Source organism: Bubalus kerabau, chromosome 3 (genome assembly GCF_029407905.1).
Source record: "Bubalus kerabau isolate K-KA32 ecotype Philippines breed swamp buffalo chromosome 3, PCC_UOA_SB_1v2, whole genome shotgun sequence".
NCBI classification, from domain to species: domain Eukaryota; kingdom Metazoa; phylum Chordata; class Mammalia; order Artiodactyla; family Bovidae; genus Bubalus; species Bubalus kerabau.
Window position 1 is genome coordinate 79891540 of NC_073626.1, and position 18027 is coordinate 79909566.

An 18027-nucleotide genomic window follows, 5' to 3' on the forward strand; every position below is an offset into this window, starting at 1 on the left:
CTTTCAGGTTCAGTAGGTCTTGGGTGGGTCTCAAGAATACGTATTTTTTAAATTCTAGTATTAAATCACTCTGGATAATTCTGATTTAGGTATAAAGAAGACATGTTTGAAAGCCTATTTTAAGGCTACGTCAGCATAATGTCAGTGAACTTAGAGAACAGGTACCAACTACTAAGAGGAGTAAAGGATCATTTCCCTCCACTTCTCTGGACCAAAAAGCAGTGATTCCCAGGATCTAGACCCTGAAGAGTCCACCTGGTCCAATCCTCCCTCTCCAAGACAGCCCTCTGTGACCTCTGTTACCCACAACAGCTGTTGTCTCCCTTTAAGGATCACAAAAGAGCAAGATTCCACAGCCTCCCAGGCAAAGACATTCCAGTGTTTAATCGCCCTTCAGTTCAGTTCTTTACATTTAATCAATTCTGTCATTGCAAGACTCATCAACTCTTGCTCTATTCTCTGTGGAGAACAAGTTAGTGTACAACTTCCAACCCTTCATTGAATTACAGAGTTTTGAAGCCAAAGAAACTGCAGATATTATCTGGCACCACCCTTTTATGCTATCTATGAGAATGCTTGTTCAAAAACATGCATGTATTCGATGGGTTTTAGTTTCCAGTCCCTCAAACATTGAAAGGAAGTAGATAGCTTTACTAGCCCCCATTACTCTGCATTTTCTATCCTATTGTATTGCCTTAATTTGGGGATAGAAGCATCCTCTTTGCCTTTTCTGTTTCTGAATACACATAAATTCCTTCATTATTTTTCAAAAAAATGTATTTTCCATTCTTGTGATTTTAGCCATTTGTTTTCAGATTTTTCTTTGTTGCAAGTAGGGTTACCTTTATTTGCTATTTGATATAGCAAATAAAACAGGATAACTGGTTACATTTGAATTTCAGGTAAATAACTAATTGTTGTTCAGTCACTCAGTCATGTCTGATTCTGCGACCCCATGGACAGCAGCACACCAGGCCTCCCTGTCCTTCACCATCTCCCGGAGTTTGCTCAAACTCATGTCCATCGAGTCAGTGATGCCATCCAACCATCTTGTCCTCTGTCATCCCCTTCTCCTCCTGCCTTCAATCTCTCCCAGCTCTAAAATCACTTGAGCTCTAAACAACTAATAATTTTTTAGTAAACATACTCCATGCACTACTTGAGATATGTTTACACTAAAAAGGTTGTTTATCTAAAATTCAGTTTTTACAGAGATTCCAATATCTGGCAACTCTCATTCAAACATCCTAGACATATATTAGTTAAAAACCAGACACAGAACTCTTCCTATCTTTAGCAATTCACCATAGTCATTAAGGACACTCCCACTTCCTGGGGTTTCCACTTGAAGTTCCCCCTGCTAGAGTGGCCCTGATGGTTGTATCCAAATTCTGTGACCCCATGGACTGTGTAGCCTGCCAGACTCCTCTGTCCATGGGATTCTCCAGGCAAGAATACTGGAGTGGGTTGCCATTTCCTTCTCCAGCCTGCTAGAGTGTTCTTTTTCAAATATCTGTGTGATTTGATCCCCCAGTTCAGAACACTGTTCAAATTTCTACTTATCAAAGAAGTGTGTTATCTGGCCATCTTACAAAAACCTCAGCATCACTTTTCAACCTTCTTCTGATTCACTTTTATCCCCTGACAAAGTATATGTTTATACTTTGTTAAATACATCTACTTATATAGTTTTCATCTTCTCCCTTAAAGTAGAATATGAACTCCATGACAGCAGGCACTTGGTTTTATTCACTGTTATACCCTTAACAGGTTTCCCTGGTGGCTCAGACAGTAAAGAATCTGCTTGCAATGCACGAGACCTAGGTTTGATCCTTGGGTCAGGAAGACCCTTGGAGAAGGGAATGGCTACCCACTCCAGGATTCTTGGCTGGAGAACTCTATGCAGAGAGGAGCCTGTCACTGTACAGCCCATGGCTTTGTAAAGAGTCAGACATGGTTGAGTGACTAACACACACACACACATACTCTTAACAGGTAGAACAGTGCCTCACACACAAAAGGTCTATGTATTAGCTATTTAATGCTGCATTTAAAAGTGCCCCAAAGTTTACTGGCTTAAACAATAATCATTTATTATCTCTTACTGTTCCTGAGGACAGGAACTTGGGAGTTGCTTGGCTAAGTGGTTCTGGCCAAGAGTCTTTCATGAAGTTATGATCAGATGTTGGCTAAAGCTAAAGATATCTGAAGACTTGTTTGGGGCTAGTGAATCCACTGCCACTATGGCTCATTCATGTAGCTGGAAGATCATGCTGGCTCTTGGCAGGAGGGTTCAATTCCTATCCATGCCAGCCTCTTCACAGGGTTACTATGGTGCCTGTGTGAGGAGGTTGTCACACACTTCCTTCATATTCTATTAGTCAACATAGGAAGAGACCTATATTTGTTTTCTATTGCTGCATAACAGATCACCACAAAAGTAGCAGCTTCAAATCACACAAATCTGTTATCTCACAGTTTTATAAGTCTTAGAGTCTCACAAGATTGAAAACAGAAACATATATGCACAAAGAGAAAACAAATTCTAAAATTACAGACATAAATCTAAATATAATAATTAAATGTAAATGGTCTGAATATGCCAGTTAAAAAATTTGTTATCCAAATGAATTTTTTAAATGTCCCAACTATATGCTGTACCCAAGAAAATAACTTCAAAGTAAAAGGATGAAACAAGATCTACCATGCACACATTTTCAAAAAAGAAAAAAAAAACCTGAGTGGTTATATTAATTGTAGACAAGGTAAACTTCAGAACAAATAAAATGACCAGGCACAAAGAGGTACATTGTGTAGTGATACAATGATCATTTCACCAAGAAGACAATTCTAAGCGTGTATGCACCAGGCAATAGAGCTTCAAACATGAAGCAAAACCTAAAGAACTGAAAAAAGAAACGTATAAATCCACAATTGTAGCTGGAGACTTGACCATCCTCAGTTATTGACTGAAGTAGTACACAGAAAATCAACAAGATCATGGAATTGCTGGTTTGAACAATCACCATTGGTGATTGAACAGCACCACCGGCCACTGGCATCTAACTGACGTTCACAGAATTCTCCCACAACAGCAGCAGAACGTGTAGTTTTTTCAAGTACATACAGATCATTTACCTGAGAGACCATATACTTGGTCATAAAGGAAATCTTAACAAATTTAAAAGAATTGATACAATATATGCTGTTTGACAGTAATGTCATTAAACTAGAAGTCAACAACAGAAAGAAAAACCAGGAAAATCTCCAAACATTAAATATTTACATTAGAAAAAAACTCAAGTCAATAATCTAAGCTTCCACTTTAATAAACTAGAAAAAGAGGAGAAAATAAACCAAAAGAAACAGAAGGAAGAAAACAATAAAAAATAGAAATTAATAAAATGGAAAGCAGGAAAAGAATAGGGAAAAAAAAATCACAAAACCAAAAGCTAGTTCTTTGAAAATAACAATAAAATTTCTGCACATCTTGAAAGACTGAAAAAAAGATAAAAGACACAAATTCCCAATATCAGGAATGAGGGTATATCACTATAGAGTCAATTATGCATGGATAGGATAATGAGTGAATACTATGAAAATCTCAGTGCTCAAAAATTTTAAATATTAGATAAAATGAACCAATTAAAAAAAAACCTATCAAAACTCACCCCAAATGAAATAAATAACCTATGTAATCTTAAAACAAATAAATTCAATCCATGGTTAAAATGTTCTGAAAAAGAAATTCCCAGGCCCAGACTGTTTCACTGGTAAATTCCACCAAATACTTAAAGAATAAATAGCACAAACGCTACACAATGTTCTTCCAGAAAACAGAAGAGGAAGGAATACTTTCCAACTTACTTTATGACACTAGAGCTACCTGATACCAAAACCCAACAACAGTACAAGAAGAGTATAGACTAACACATGTAATAAACATCCATGCAAAATCCTCAGTGAAATATTAGATAATCAAATTCAGCAATATAAAAAGATAATAATGTTAATACACCATCACCAAATGGGATTATCCTAGAAATACAAGACTGGCATTAATAATCAAAAATCAATCACTGTAATCCACTCTATCAACATTCATAAAGCAGTACCATTTGAGGCAGAAAAGGAACGTAACAAAATTTTACATCTATTCACGATTAAAACTTTTAGCAGATTAGAAAGAGAAAGGAACTTCTAAAGGATCTCTACAAAAAAAGACCTCTGCCTAACATCATACCTAGTGGTGAAGGCTGAATTCTCTCCCCTTAGATCAAGAACAAGGGAAGGTTAAGGATGTCTGCTCTTATCATTCCTTTTTTTTTTTAATATAAATTTATTTATTTTAATTGTAGGCTAATTACTTTACAATATTGTATTGGTTTTGCCATACATTGACATGAATCAGCCACAGGTGTACATGTGTTCCCCATCCTGAAGCCCCCTCCCACCTCCCTCCTCATCCCATCCCTCTGGGTCATCCCAGTGCACCAGCCCCGAGCATCCTGTATCATGCATCAAACCTGGACTGGTAATTCGTTTCACATATGATAATATACATGTTTCAATGCCATTCTCCCAAATCATCCCACCCTCTCCCTCTCCCACAGAGTCCAAAAGACTGTTCTATACATCTGTGTCTCTTTTGCTGTCTCGCATACAGGGTTATCATTACCATCTTTCTAAATTCCATATATATGTGTTAGTATACTATATTGGTGTTTTTCTTTCTGGCTTACTTCACCCACCTCATTAGAACTGATTCAAATGTATCCTTTTTAATGGCTGAGTAATACTCCATTGTGTACATGTACCACAGCTTTCTTATCCATTCATCTGCTGATGGACATCTAGGTTGCTTCCATGTTCTGGCTATTATAAACGGTGCTGTGATGAACTTTGGGGTACACACGTCTCTTTCAATTCTGGTTTCCTCGGTGTGTATGCCCAGCAGTGGGATTGCTGGGTCATATGGCAGTTCTATTTCCAGTTTTTTAAGGAATCTTCACACTGTTCTCCATAGTGACTGTACTAGTTTGCATTCCCACCAACAGTGTAAGAGGGTTCCCTTTTCTCCACATTTATTGTTTTCTCCAGCATTTATTGTTTGTAGACTTTTGGATAGCAGCCATTCTGACTGGCCTGAAATGGTACCTCATTGTGGTTTTTTGCATTTCTCTGATCATGAGTGATGTTGAGCATCTTTTCATGTGTTTGTTAGCCATCTGTATGTCTTCTTTGGAGAAATGTTTGTTTAGTTCTTTGGCCCATTTTTTGATTGGGTCATTTATTTTTCTGGAATTGAGCTGCAGGATCTGCTTGTATATTTTTGAGATTCTTTGTCAGTTGCTTCATTTGCTATTATTTTCTCCCATTCTGAAGGCTGTCTTTTCACCTTGTTTATAGTTTCCTTTGTTGTGCAGAAGCTTTTAATTTTAATTTGGTCCCATTTGTTTCTTTTTGCTTTTATTTCCAATATTCTGGGAGGTGGGTCATAGAGGATCCTGCTGTGATGTATGTCGGAGAGTGTTTTGCCTATGTTCTCCTCTAGGAGTTTTATAGTTTCTGGTCTTACGTTTAGATCTTTAATCCATTTTGAGTTTATTTTTGTGTATGCTGTTAGAAAGTGTTCTAGTTTCATTCTTTTACAAGTAGTTGACCAGTTTTCCCAGCACCACTTGTTAAAGAGATTGTCTTTTCTCCATTGTATATTCTTGCCTTCTTTGTCAAAGATAAGGTGTCCATAGGTGCGTGGATTTATCTCTGGGCTTTCTATTTTGTTCCATTGATCTATATTTCTGTCTTTGTGCCAGTACCACACTGTCTTGATAACTGTGGCTTTGTAGTAGAGCCTGAAGTCATGCAGGTTGATTCCTCCAGGTCCATTCTTCTTTCTCAAGATTGCTTTGGCTGCTACTGCTGCTGCTAAGTCACTTCAGTTGTGTCCGACTCTGTGTGACCCCATAGACGGCAGCCCACCAGGCTCCCCAGTCCCTGGGATTCTCCAGTCAAGAACACTGGAGTAGGTTGCCATTTACTTCTCCAATGCATGAAAGTTATTCAAGGTTTTTTGTATTTCCATACAAATTGTGAAATTATTTTTTCTAGCTCTGTGAAAAATACCATTGGTAGCTTGATAGGGATTGCACTGAATCTATATATATTGCAGTATAAATATTGCAATTGAATCACTATATTGAATCTATATATTGCACTGAATCACTATGTTGATTCTTCCGATCCATGAACACGGTATATTTCTCCATCTATTTGTGTCCTCTTTGATTTCTTTCACCAGTGTTTTATAGTTTTCTATAGATAGGTCTTTTCTTTCTTTAGGTTGATATATTCCTAAGTATTTTATTCTTTTCATTGCAATGGTGAATGGAATTGTTTCCTTAATTTCTCTTTCTATTTTCTCATTATTAGTGTATACGAATGCAAGGGATTTCTGTGTGTTGATTTTATATCCTGTAACTTTACTATATTCATTGATTAGCTCTAGTAATTTTCTGATAGAGTCTTCAGGGTTTTCTATGTAGGGGATCATGTCATCTGCAAACATTGATTGATTTGCGGATATTGAAGAATCCTTGCATCCCTGGGATAAAGCCCACTTAGTCATGATGTATGATCTTTTTAATATGTTGTTGGATTCTGTTTACTAGAATTTTGTTAAGGATTTTTGCATCTATGTTCATCAGTGATATTGGCCTGTAGTTTTCTTTTTTTGTGGCATCTTTGTCAGGTTTGGTATTAGGGTGATGGTGGCCCCATAGAATGAGTTTGGGAGTTTTCCTTCCTCTGCAATTTTCTGGAAGAGTTTGAGTAGGATAGGTGTTAGCTCTTCTCTAAATTTTTGGTAGAATTCAGATGTGAAGCCGTCTGGACCTGGCCTTTTGTTTGCTGGAAGATTTCTGATTACAGTTTCAATTTCTGTGCTTGTGATGGGTCTGTTAAGATTTTCTATTTCTTCCTGGTTCAGTTTTGGAAAGTTGTACTTTTCTATGAATTTGTCCATTTCTTCCAAGTTGTCCATTTTATTGGCATATAATTGCTGATAGTAGTCTCTTATGATCCTTTGTATTTCTGTGTTGTCTGTTGTGATCTCTCCATTTTCACTTCTAATTTTATTGATTTGATTTTTCTCCCTTTGTTTCTTGATGAGTCTGGCTAATCGTTTGTCAATTTTATTTATCTTCTCAAAGAACCAGCTTTTGGCTTTGTTGATTTTTGCTATGGTCTCTTTTGTTTCTTTTGCATTTATTTCTGCCCTAATTCTTAAGATTTCTTTCCTTCTACTAACCCTGGGGTTCTTCATTTCTTCCTTTTCTAGTTGCTTTAGGTGTAGAGTTAGGTTATTTATTTGACTTTTTTCTTGTTTCCTGTGGTATGCCTGTATTGCTATGAACCTTCCCCTTAGCACTGCTTTTACAGTGTCCCACAGGTTTTGGGTTGTTGTGTTTTCATTTTCATTCATTTCTATGCATATTTTGATTTATTTTGATTTCTTCTGTGATTTGTTGGTTATTCAGCAGCGTGTTGTTCAGCGTCCATATGTTGGAATTCTTAATAGCTTTTCTCCTGTAATTGAGATCTAATCTTACTGCATTGTGGTCAGAAAAGATGCTTGGAATGATTTCAGTTGTTTTAAATTTACCAAGGCTAGATTTATGGCCCAGGATATGATCTATCCTGGAGAAGGTTCAGTGTGCGCTTGAGAAAAAGGTGAAATTCATTGTTTTGGGGTGAAATGTCCCATAGATATCAATTAGGTCTAACTGGTCTGTTGTATCACTTAAAGTTTGTGTTTCCTTGTTAATTTTCTGTTTAGTTGATCTATCCATAGGTGTGAGTGAGGTATTAAAGTCTACCACTATTATTGTGTTATTGTTAATTTCCCCTTTCATACTTGTTAGCATTTGTCTTACATATTGCAGTGCTCCTATGTTAGGTGCATATATATTTATAATTGTTATATCTTCTTCTTGGATTGATCCTTTGATCATTATGTAGTGTCCTTCTTTGTCTCTTTTCACAGCCTTTGTTTTATTTACTTTGTTTCACAGTCTATTTTATCTGATATGAGTATTGCTACTCCTGCTTTCTTTTGGTCTCTATTTGCATGGAATATCTTTTTCCAGCCCTTCACTTTCAGTCTGTATGTGTTCCTTGTTTTGAGGTGGGTCTCTTGTAGACAACATATATAGGGGTCTTGTTTTTGTATCCATTCAGCCAGTCTTTGTCTTTTGGTTGGGGCATTCGACCCATTTACATTTAAGGTAATTATTGATAAGTATGAATGTAAAGTCAAGTGGGCCTTAGAAAGCATCACTACGAACAAAGCTAGTGGAGGTGATGGAATTCCAGTTGAGCTATTTCAAATCCTGAAAGATGATGCTGTGAAAGTGCTGCACTCAATATGCCAGCAAATCTGGAAAACTCAGCAGTGGCCACAGGACTGGAAAAGGTCAGTTTTCATTCCAATCCCAAAGAAAGGCAATGCCAAAGAATGTTCAAACTACTGCACAATTGCACTCATCTCACACACTAGTAAAGTAATGCTCAAAATTCTCCAACCCAGGCTTCAGCAATACGTGAACCGTGAACTTCCTGATGTTCAAGCTGGTTTTAAAAAAGGCAGAGAGGAACCAGAGATCAAATTGCAAACATCCGCTGGATCATGGAAAAAGCAAGAGAGTTCCAGAAAAACATCTATTTCTGCTTTATTGACTATGCCAAAGCCTTTGACTGTGTGGATCACAATAAACTGTGGAAAATTCTGAAAGAGATGGGAATACCAGACCACCTGATCTGCCTCTTGAGAAATTTGTATGCAGGTCAGGAAGCAACAGTTAGAACTGGACATGGAACAACAGACTGGTTCCAAATAGGAAAAGGAGTTCGTCAAGGCTGTATATTGTCACCCTGTTTATTTAACTTATATGCAGAGTACATCATGAGAAATGCTGGACTGGAAGAAACACAAGCTGGAATCAAGATTGCCGGGAGAAATATCAATAACCTCAGATATGCAGATGACACCACCCTTATGGCAGAAAGTGAAGAGGAACTCAAAAGCCTCTTGATGAAAGTGAAAGAGGAGAGTGAAAAAGTTGGCTTAAAGCTCAACATTCAGAAAACGAAGATCATGGCATCCGGTCCCACCACTTCATGGGAAATAGATGGGGAAACAGTGGAAACAGTGTCAGACTTTATTTTTGAGGGCTCCAAAATCACTACAGATGGTGACTGCAGCCATGAAATTAAAAGACGCTTACTCCTTGGAAGGAAAGTTATGACCAACCTAGATAACATATTCAAAAGCAGAGACATTACTTTGCCAACAAAGGTTCGTCTAGTCAAGGCTATGGTTTTTCCTGTGGTCATGTATGGATGTGAGAGTTGGACTGTGAAGAAGGCTGAGCACCGAAGAATTGATGCTTTTGAACTGTGGTGTTGGAGAAGACTCTTGAGAGTCCCTTGGACTGCAAGGAGATCCAACCAGTCCATTCTGAAGGAGATCAGCCCTGGGGTTTCTTTGGAAGGAATGATGCTAAAGCTGAAACTCCAGTACTTTGGCCACCTCATGCAAAGAGTTGACTCATTGGAAAAGACTCTGATGCTGGGAGGGATTGGGGGCAGGAGGAGAAGGGGACGACAGAGGATGAGATGGCTGGATGGCATCACTGACTCGATGGACGTGAGTCTGAGTGAACTCCGGGAGTTGGTGATGGATAGGGAGGCCTGGAGTGCTGCGATTCATGGGGTCACAAAGAGTCGGACACAACTGAGCGACTGATCTGATCTGATCTGATCTGATGATCCCACTGCCATTTACTTTATTGTTTTGGGTTCGAGTTTATACACCCATTCTGTGTTTCCTGTCTAGAGAAGATCCTTTAGCATTTGTTGGAGAGCTGGTTTGGTGGTGCTGAATTCTCTCAGCTTTTGCTTGTCTGTAAAGCTTTTGATTTCTCCTTCATATTTGAATGAGATCCTTGCTGGGTATAGTAATCTGGGCTGTAGGTTATTTTCTTTCATCACTTTAAGTATGTCCTGACATTCCCTCCTGGCCTGAAGAGCTTCTATTGAAAGATCAGCTGTTATCCTTATGGGAATCCCCTTATGTGTTATTTGTTGTTTTTCCCTTGCTGCTTTTAATATTTGTTCTTTGTGTTTGATCTATGTTAATTTGATTAATATGTGTCTTGGGGTGTTTTGCCTTGGGTTTATCCTGTTTGGGACTCTCTGGGTTTCTTGGACTTGGGTGATTATTCCCTTCCCCATTTTAGGGAAGTTTTCAACTATTATCTCCTCAAGTATTTTCTCATGGTCTTTCTTTTTGTCTTCTTCTTCTGGGACTCCTATGTCCTAGAGGTCTCTGAAGTTGTCCTCATTTCTTTTAATTCATTTTTCTGTTTCCCTCTGTTTCATTTATTTCTACCATTCTATCTTCTACCTCACTTATCCTATCTTCTGCCTCTGTTATTCTACTGTTGGTTCCCTCCAGAGTATTTTTGATCTCATTTATTGCATTATTCATTATATATTGACTCTTTTTTATTTCCTCTAGGTCCTTGTTAAACCTTTCTTGCATCTTCTCAATCCTTGTCTCCAGGCTATTTATCTGTAACTCCATTTTGTTTGCAAGATTTTGGATCATTTTCACTATCATTATTTGGAATTCTTTATCAGGTAGATTCCCTATCTCTTCCTCTTTGGTTTGGTTTGGTGGGCATTTATCCTGTTCCTTTACCTGCTGGATATTTCTCTGCCTTTTCATCTTGTTTATATTGCTGTTTGTGGTGGCCTTTCCATATTCTGGCAGTTTGTGGTTCCTCTTTTTTGTGGAGGTTCCTCACTGTGGGTGGGGTTGTACAGGTGGCTTGTCAAGGTTTCCTAGTTAGGGAAGCTTGTGTCGGTGTTCTGGTGGGTGGAGCTGGATTTCTTCTCTCTGGAGTGCAATGTAGTGTCCAGTAATGAGTTATGAGATGTCAGTGGATTTGGAGTGACTTTGGGCAGCCTGAATATTGAAGATCAAGGCTATGTTCCTCTGTTGCTGGAGAATTTGTGTGGTATGTCTTGCTCTGGAACTTGTTGACCCTTGGGTGGTGCTTGGTTTCAGTGTAGGTATGGAAGCATTTGATTGACTCTTGTCAATCAATGTTCCCTGGAGTCAGGATTTCTCTGGTGTTCTCCGGATTTGGACTTAAGCCTCCTGCCTCTGGTTTTCAGTCTTATTCTTACAGTAGCCTCAAGATTTCTCCATCTATACAGCACTGATGATAAAACATCTAGGTTAAAGATGAAAAGCTTCTCCACAGTTAGGGACACCCAGAGAGGTACAGAGAGTTATATGGAGAAGAGAAGAGGGAAGAGGGAGTTAGAGGTGACCAGGAGGAGAAGAGGGGGAATCAAAAGAGGAGAGAGCAAGCTAGCCAGTAATCACTTCCCTATGTGCTCTCCACAGTCTGGATCCCTCAGAGATGTTCACTGTGTTACACAGAGAAGAGAAGAGGGAAGAAGGAGACAGAGGTGGCCAGGAGGATAAAAGGGGGAATCAAAAGGAGAGAGACAGATATAGCCAGTATTCAGTTCCCTAAGTGTTCTCCACAGCCTGGAACACACACAGAGATTTGCAGAGTTGGGTAGAGAAGAAAAGGGGGAGGGAGGAGATAGAGGGGACCTGGTAGAGAAAAAGGAGAGTCCAAAGTGGAAGAGAGCAGTCAAGTCATTTAATCTCGCTCCAAGTAAAAATGGGTACTGAAGATTGGGTTCTTAAAGGTACAAAGTTGATAACAAATACCAAAAAGCAAAGATTAAAAATCTAGAGTAGAGATTGGATTCTCAAAAATACAATATTAAAGAAAAAAACAAAGTCACAAAACTTATAAGATATATATATATGAAGTTTGCTTTAAAAATAGGGTCTTTTTTTTGCAAAGTAATAGTAGGTTATAAAAATGAAAATTAAAGGAGTAATAGAGGACTTAAAATTAAAAAAATTTTTTTTAATTTTAAAATGATAGTAGTAAAAATATATCTAGGACTTTATCTGGTGGTGTTGTGGACAGTGTGGGGTCAGTTCATTTTCAGATAGTTCCTTGATCCGGCTTATACTTCTTAAGATCTATAGGCCCCTTCCTATGTAGTCGGTGCTAACTACAGGGTTTTAATCTATTGCACCTGTCACTTACAAGGCGGTTCCCTCTGTTTGTTTTAGCTTCTTCTTTTTGCCGGTCTCTTCAGTGTCTAATTTCTGCCCTGACACAAGGGGGTGGTGGTGGTCACTTTTTTAGGCTCACTTGTTCAGTCGTGCTGTGGGGAGGAAGACTGCAAACAATATCACTAGCGTGTGTTTGCAGTGTTTCAGCCACATTGGGTTTGCCCCTGTTCACGGCGTGTGTGATTTCCCAGTCTACACTGCTTAGGCTCTAGGATTCTTTGCCAGGACATGTCTGAGGCGGGTTCTGAGTTGTATGCACTTCCCAGGTCTAAGCCACCCAAGTTCAGTTTCTTGGGTATGCCACAGAGGCACAGACTTGGTTGGGCCTGCGTTTTGTGCCCTTCCCAGGTCCGAGCAGCTCAGGTGACCAGATGCTTGGTGAGCACAGTCACTCCCAGGTGGGGGCTGTGACTTGTCGCCTCCCCCATCCCTGCCACTCAGTTTTCTGTGTGTACAACCGGCGTGCCTTCTCACGTGTGCTGTGTCTCTTCTGGGAGCTGATCTCTGGCTGCAACCCTCCTGGAGGATGCCGACTGTCCAGAATCCCAAGAAGTCTTGGTTAGCAACGAAGCCTGCATGCAGTTTGGTAGAGGATGCCTCTCTGGGGCTGCGATTGCCCGCTTCCAGCTCTGGCTGCCCTCGCCTGCCTGTCTCTGGTGGGGGATGGCTGGTCCACAGCTGGCTACATCTGCTCAGTCCTTTGTTCTGTGAGTGGGCCTGGCAGTGTCTTAGGTTAGGGCTTTTCTCAGGATAGCTATTCCACATTCTGGGTTGCTATCTCAAGTTAGTTCCCTCAGATTGCCCTCGGGGCATTCAGGCCCGGTCCTTACCCAATGCAATGCAGCCTGTGCCTCCCTGTCCAGCCCTGGCTTGCTAGTGGTGGATGTGAGCATCTGCACTGCTTCTCCACTGGGAGTTGCCGTTAGGCACATAATCTGTGGGTTTTAATTATTTATTTTTCCTCCTGGTTATGTTGCCCTCTGAGGTTCCAAGGCTTGCCACAGATTCGCCAGTGAGAGTGTTTCCTGGTATTTGGAAACTTCTCTCTTTTTTAAGACTCCCTTCCCTGGACAGATCTCCGTCCCTACCTCTTTTGTCTCTCTTTTTATCTTTTATATTTTTTCCTACCTCCTTTAGAAGACAATGGGCTGCCTTTCTGGGTGCCTGATGTCCTCTGCCAGCATTCAGAAGTTGTTTATGAAATTTACTCAGCGTTTAAATGTTCTTTCGATGAGTTTGTGGGAGAGAAAGTGGTCTCCCAGTCCTATTCCTCTGCCATCTTAGGACCGCCCCCTTACCATTCCTATTCAATATCACACTTGACATTGTAGCTACTGCAATGAGGCTATAAAAAGTAATAAAAGGCTTACAAGTTAGAAAGGAAGAAAATGTCCCCATTCACAGACATTAAGATTGTCCTTATGGAAGAATCTGAGAAAGCTACAAAAAGCTCCTAGAACTAAAATGAGTCTGACAGGTCACAAGACCAATGCACACAAAACAATTAAACTTCTATATATTAGCAATGAGCAACTGGAAACTAATTTTTAAAAAAAAATACTAACTTACAAAGTAAATTCTCAAGTACAAATATAATATTCAGTCTTAGATTGTTTTTCAAACTCCTACTATACAAAGGCATTTAAAAGTTTTAAAATTCAAAAACAGAGAAAACTTAGCCATGGTGTTAGAAGACAACAGGTTTGGGGGGAGAAAGGATGTAACATCTGGGGCAGGACCTAGGAGGATTTTTGGTTTCTAAGATATTGTTCTATTTCCTGACTTGGATGATGATATACCTACCTTGTGATAATTCACTAAAATAAACAACTACAAATTGTGTACTTTTCTGAATGTACACTCAACATCAATTTTTTAATTTATTTTTTAAAATTTATTTTAATTGGAGGCTAATTACTTTACAATATTGTATTGGTTTTGCCATACATCAACATGAATCTGCCACGGGTGTACACATGTTCGCCATCCTGAACCCCACTCCCACCTCCCTCCCCATATCATCCCTCTGGATCATCCCAGTACACCAGCCCCAAGCACCCTGTATCCTGCATTGAACCTGGACTGGCGATTCATTTCTTATATGATATTATACATGTTTCAATGCCATTCTCCCAAATCATCCCACCCTCTCCCTCTTCCACCGAGTCCAAAAGACTGTTATATACATCTGGGTCTCTTTTGCTGTCTCCCATACAGGGTTATTGTTACCATCTTTCTAAATTCCATATATATGCGTTAGTATACTGTATTGGTGTTTTTCTTTCTGGCTTACTTCACTCTGTATAATAGGCTCCAGTTTCACCCACCTCATTAGAACTGATTCAAATGTATTCTTTTTAATGGCTGAGTAATACTCCATTGTGTATATGTACCACAGCTTTCTTATCCATTCATCTGCTGATGGAAATCTAGGTTGCTTCCATGTTCTGGCTATTATAAACAGTGCTGTGATGAACTTTGGGGCACACACGTCTCTTTCAATTCTGGTTTCCTCGGTGTGTATGCCCAGCAGTGGGATTGCTGGGTTATATGGCAGTTCTATTTCCAGTTTTTTAAGGAATCTCCACACTGTTCTCCATAGTGACTGTACTAGTTTGCATTCCCACCAACAGTGTAAGAGGGTTCCCTTTTCTCCACATTTATTGTTTTCTTCAGCATTTATTGCTTGTAGACTTTTGGATTGCAGCCATTCTGACTGGCCTGAAATGGTACCTCATTGTGGTTTTGATTTGCATTTCTCTGATAATGAGTGATGTTGAGCATCTTTTCATGTGTTTGTTAGCCATCTGGATGTCTTCTTTGGAGAAATGTCTATTTAGTTCTTTGGTCCATTTTTTGATTGAGTCATTTATTTTTCTCGAATTGAGCTGTAGGAGTTGCTTGTATATTTTTGAGATTAGTTGTTTGTCAGTTGCTTCATTTGCTATTATTTTCTCCCATTCTGAAGGCTGTCTTTTCACCTTGCTTAGAGTTTCCTTTGTTGTGCAGAAGCTTTTAATTTTAATTAGGTCCCATTTGTTTATTTTTGCTTTTATTTCCAATAACATCAATTTTTAATAGTAATGATAAACATAAAGAGAAAATACAGAGGACTAGTAGTTGTTGAGACATTTGTAAAACTGCATTTTGAAACTACAGTTTGCATCTGGCATTAACTAGGAATGATCTGAGAAATATGTTGATTTAATTTAACCTTACCTAATTTACAAAGATCACTATATCTCCATAAAATCTTTTTGCTTCATGAAATTTTCCTCACTCTCACCCATATTTCCCTCACCTTATTATCCATCAATGACATCAACTATCACTAATCATTTCACAATGTATACCTATATCAAAACATCACATTGTACACCATAAATATATACATAATTTTTATTATATGTCAATCATGCCTGAATAAAGCTGGAAAAGTGTATATTTTGAAGTGTATATATTTTTAAATTATACAAATGATTGTATCATAAATACTATTTTTTTACCCAACACCATGGTTTTGAACAAGCCTCTCCCTAACGGTGTACACTTATAATTATTTCTGGCTGCTACAGAGCTTTCTCAATTTGTGTCTACTACTTCTGTGATGGATTACAACAACAAAATCCACACTGAAAACCTTATACCTATGTCCTATGCAAAATGATTCTCCGTAATAAACATCCAGGGTTGGTATAGTTGGGTTATAAATTATGCATACTGTTCTTTGCTAGGCTTCCCTGACGGCTCTGTGGTAAAGAATCCGCCTGCAAATGCAGGAGATGCAGGTTCCATTCCTGGTTTGGGAAGATCCCTTGGAGAAGGAAAAGGCAACCCGGTCCACTATCCTTGCCTGGGAACTCCCATGGACAGAGGAGCCTGATGGGCTACAGTCCATCTAGTCGCAAAAGCAAAGGATATGACTTATTGACTAAATAACAAGGTACTGCCAGAACATCAGTCTAGAAAAAATATCTCATCATGCTGTTAGTTTGTAGTTACTTGTCAGTGAGGTTATTTCTTTCATAGAGATGTTACTCATCTAGGTCAATTGGTTTTGTGAATTGCCTATTCATATCTTTTCCCCATTTTCCTATTAGGCTTTTAAGTACCTTCAACTGATTTAAATAAGTCCTCCACAAAGCACAAAGTAAACAGTTGATAATTTTGACATTAAAATTAAGTATTTCTCTTCCATAAATAACACTATGGGCAGAATTCAAAGGAAACGAACAGATAACCAAATATAAGAAAATATTTGCAGTATCTAAAACATCAAGAATGTCTCCATTCTAACTTATTTTCCTCCCAATGAGCCCAGAAGTCAGTGCCCTTAAAACACTCATTTTATAGACTACAAAACTGAGACCAGAGACTCTGTATAACTCACCCATGATGAAATAGCTAATTAGAAGCTTCTTCCATTCAAAAATCTATCCTCTGGGACTTCTGGTTTCCGTTTCCACAATTAAGGAGTTTGAAGCAATCACTCAGTCCTAAGAAGTAAAAAGCTAACAGACTGAAAAACCAACTCTCTTGGATCCATAAGAGAGGGGAGGACATAAGGCAAACTGCTGTCTCCAAGACTGAAGAGAGGAGCAAAGACGGAAAGCTGCAGTTTACTGAAACTGAGACTCACCATTGGAAACATCTGCGGGCGCCAGTGCGGGAGCAGGAAAACCTGAATGCAATCGACAAGTGCTGGAGGCTCAGCGTGCAAGACAACGCTGAGAGTTAAAACTCCAATGGGACCTTGTTATGGGTGGCCCACGATACTGTGAGACTTACCTCCAGAAGTTTGACCTGGTTCCCACCGGAACTACAGGAGAAAAATCCCTCATACGACTGGCAGGGGGAGGAAGAGGAACTATTTTGAAATGCGCCAGAGTACTGTACCCTCTTTAACAAGTCCTTAGTGTGCTGCTTAGGTGTTCAGTCCTCTCAGAATCTTTGTGACTCTTTGAGTTGTAGCCCGCTAGGGTCCTCAGCCCATGGGATTCTCCAGGCAAGAATACTGGAGTAGGTTGTCATTTCCTCCACCAATGGATCTTCCTCACTCAGGGATCGAACCGCGTCTCCTGTGTCTCCTGCATTGCAGCCGGTTCTTTACCTGCCGAGCCATTGGGAAAGCCCCAGCAAGTGAGACTAGTTACCAGAGCCTCATCTGCTGGGGTATTTTCAGAGTCTAAGACCAGAAGAAGGGAAATACCCAACTCCAGCCAGCTCTATGCCATCATGTCCTACCTGACGGGGGAGGGGAAAAAAAAAAAAAAACAACTAAAGAAACACTTGTGAAGTCCATAGCTGAAAGGCACAGGCTCGCTGAAAGACCGAAACCCAATCACAGGACTAGAGTGCTTCCCCTCCCCCAATATCTCATTACCGCATTGCTTACACCTGTTTACATTACTTCTTTTAAACAAATACATTAAGTCTGGCTATCAAGAAAAAAATAAGATATACCAAAAGATGAAAACACACACACAACATGAAAGCACCGAAAAGAAATGCTAGAGATTAAAAAAAAAAAAAAAAACCAGCAATGAAATAGGCCTTTGATAGGCATTTAGTAGACTGGATACAGTTGGGGAAAGAAACTCTGAGCTAGAGGATATAGCAATAGAATCCTCAAAAGCCAGAAAGCAAAGAGAATAAAGACTGAGGAAAAAGACAGGACCATCCAAGGTCTGTGGGACAGTTTACAAAAGGTGAAACACACACAAATGGGGTACAAGAGGGAGAAGGAGAGAAAGGGAGGAAATATCTCAAACAGTAATGACTGAGGATTTCTTCAA

The 18027-nt window shown here is 39.3% G+C and overlaps 1 protein-coding gene across 1 annotated transcript in view; it reads right to left on the minus strand.

The window, feature by feature from the left end:
• The window catches only part of MYO3B (myosin IIIB), a 559309-nt gene that overhangs the window by 529584 nt on the left and 11698 nt on the right, over positions 1–18027 (minus strand). The window contains 1 exon segment of the mRNA XM_055572295.1: positions 17021–17342. Coding sequence (XP_055428270.1) covers positions 17021–17073 — 53 coding nt within the window. The 5' untranslated portion in view covers positions 17074–17342.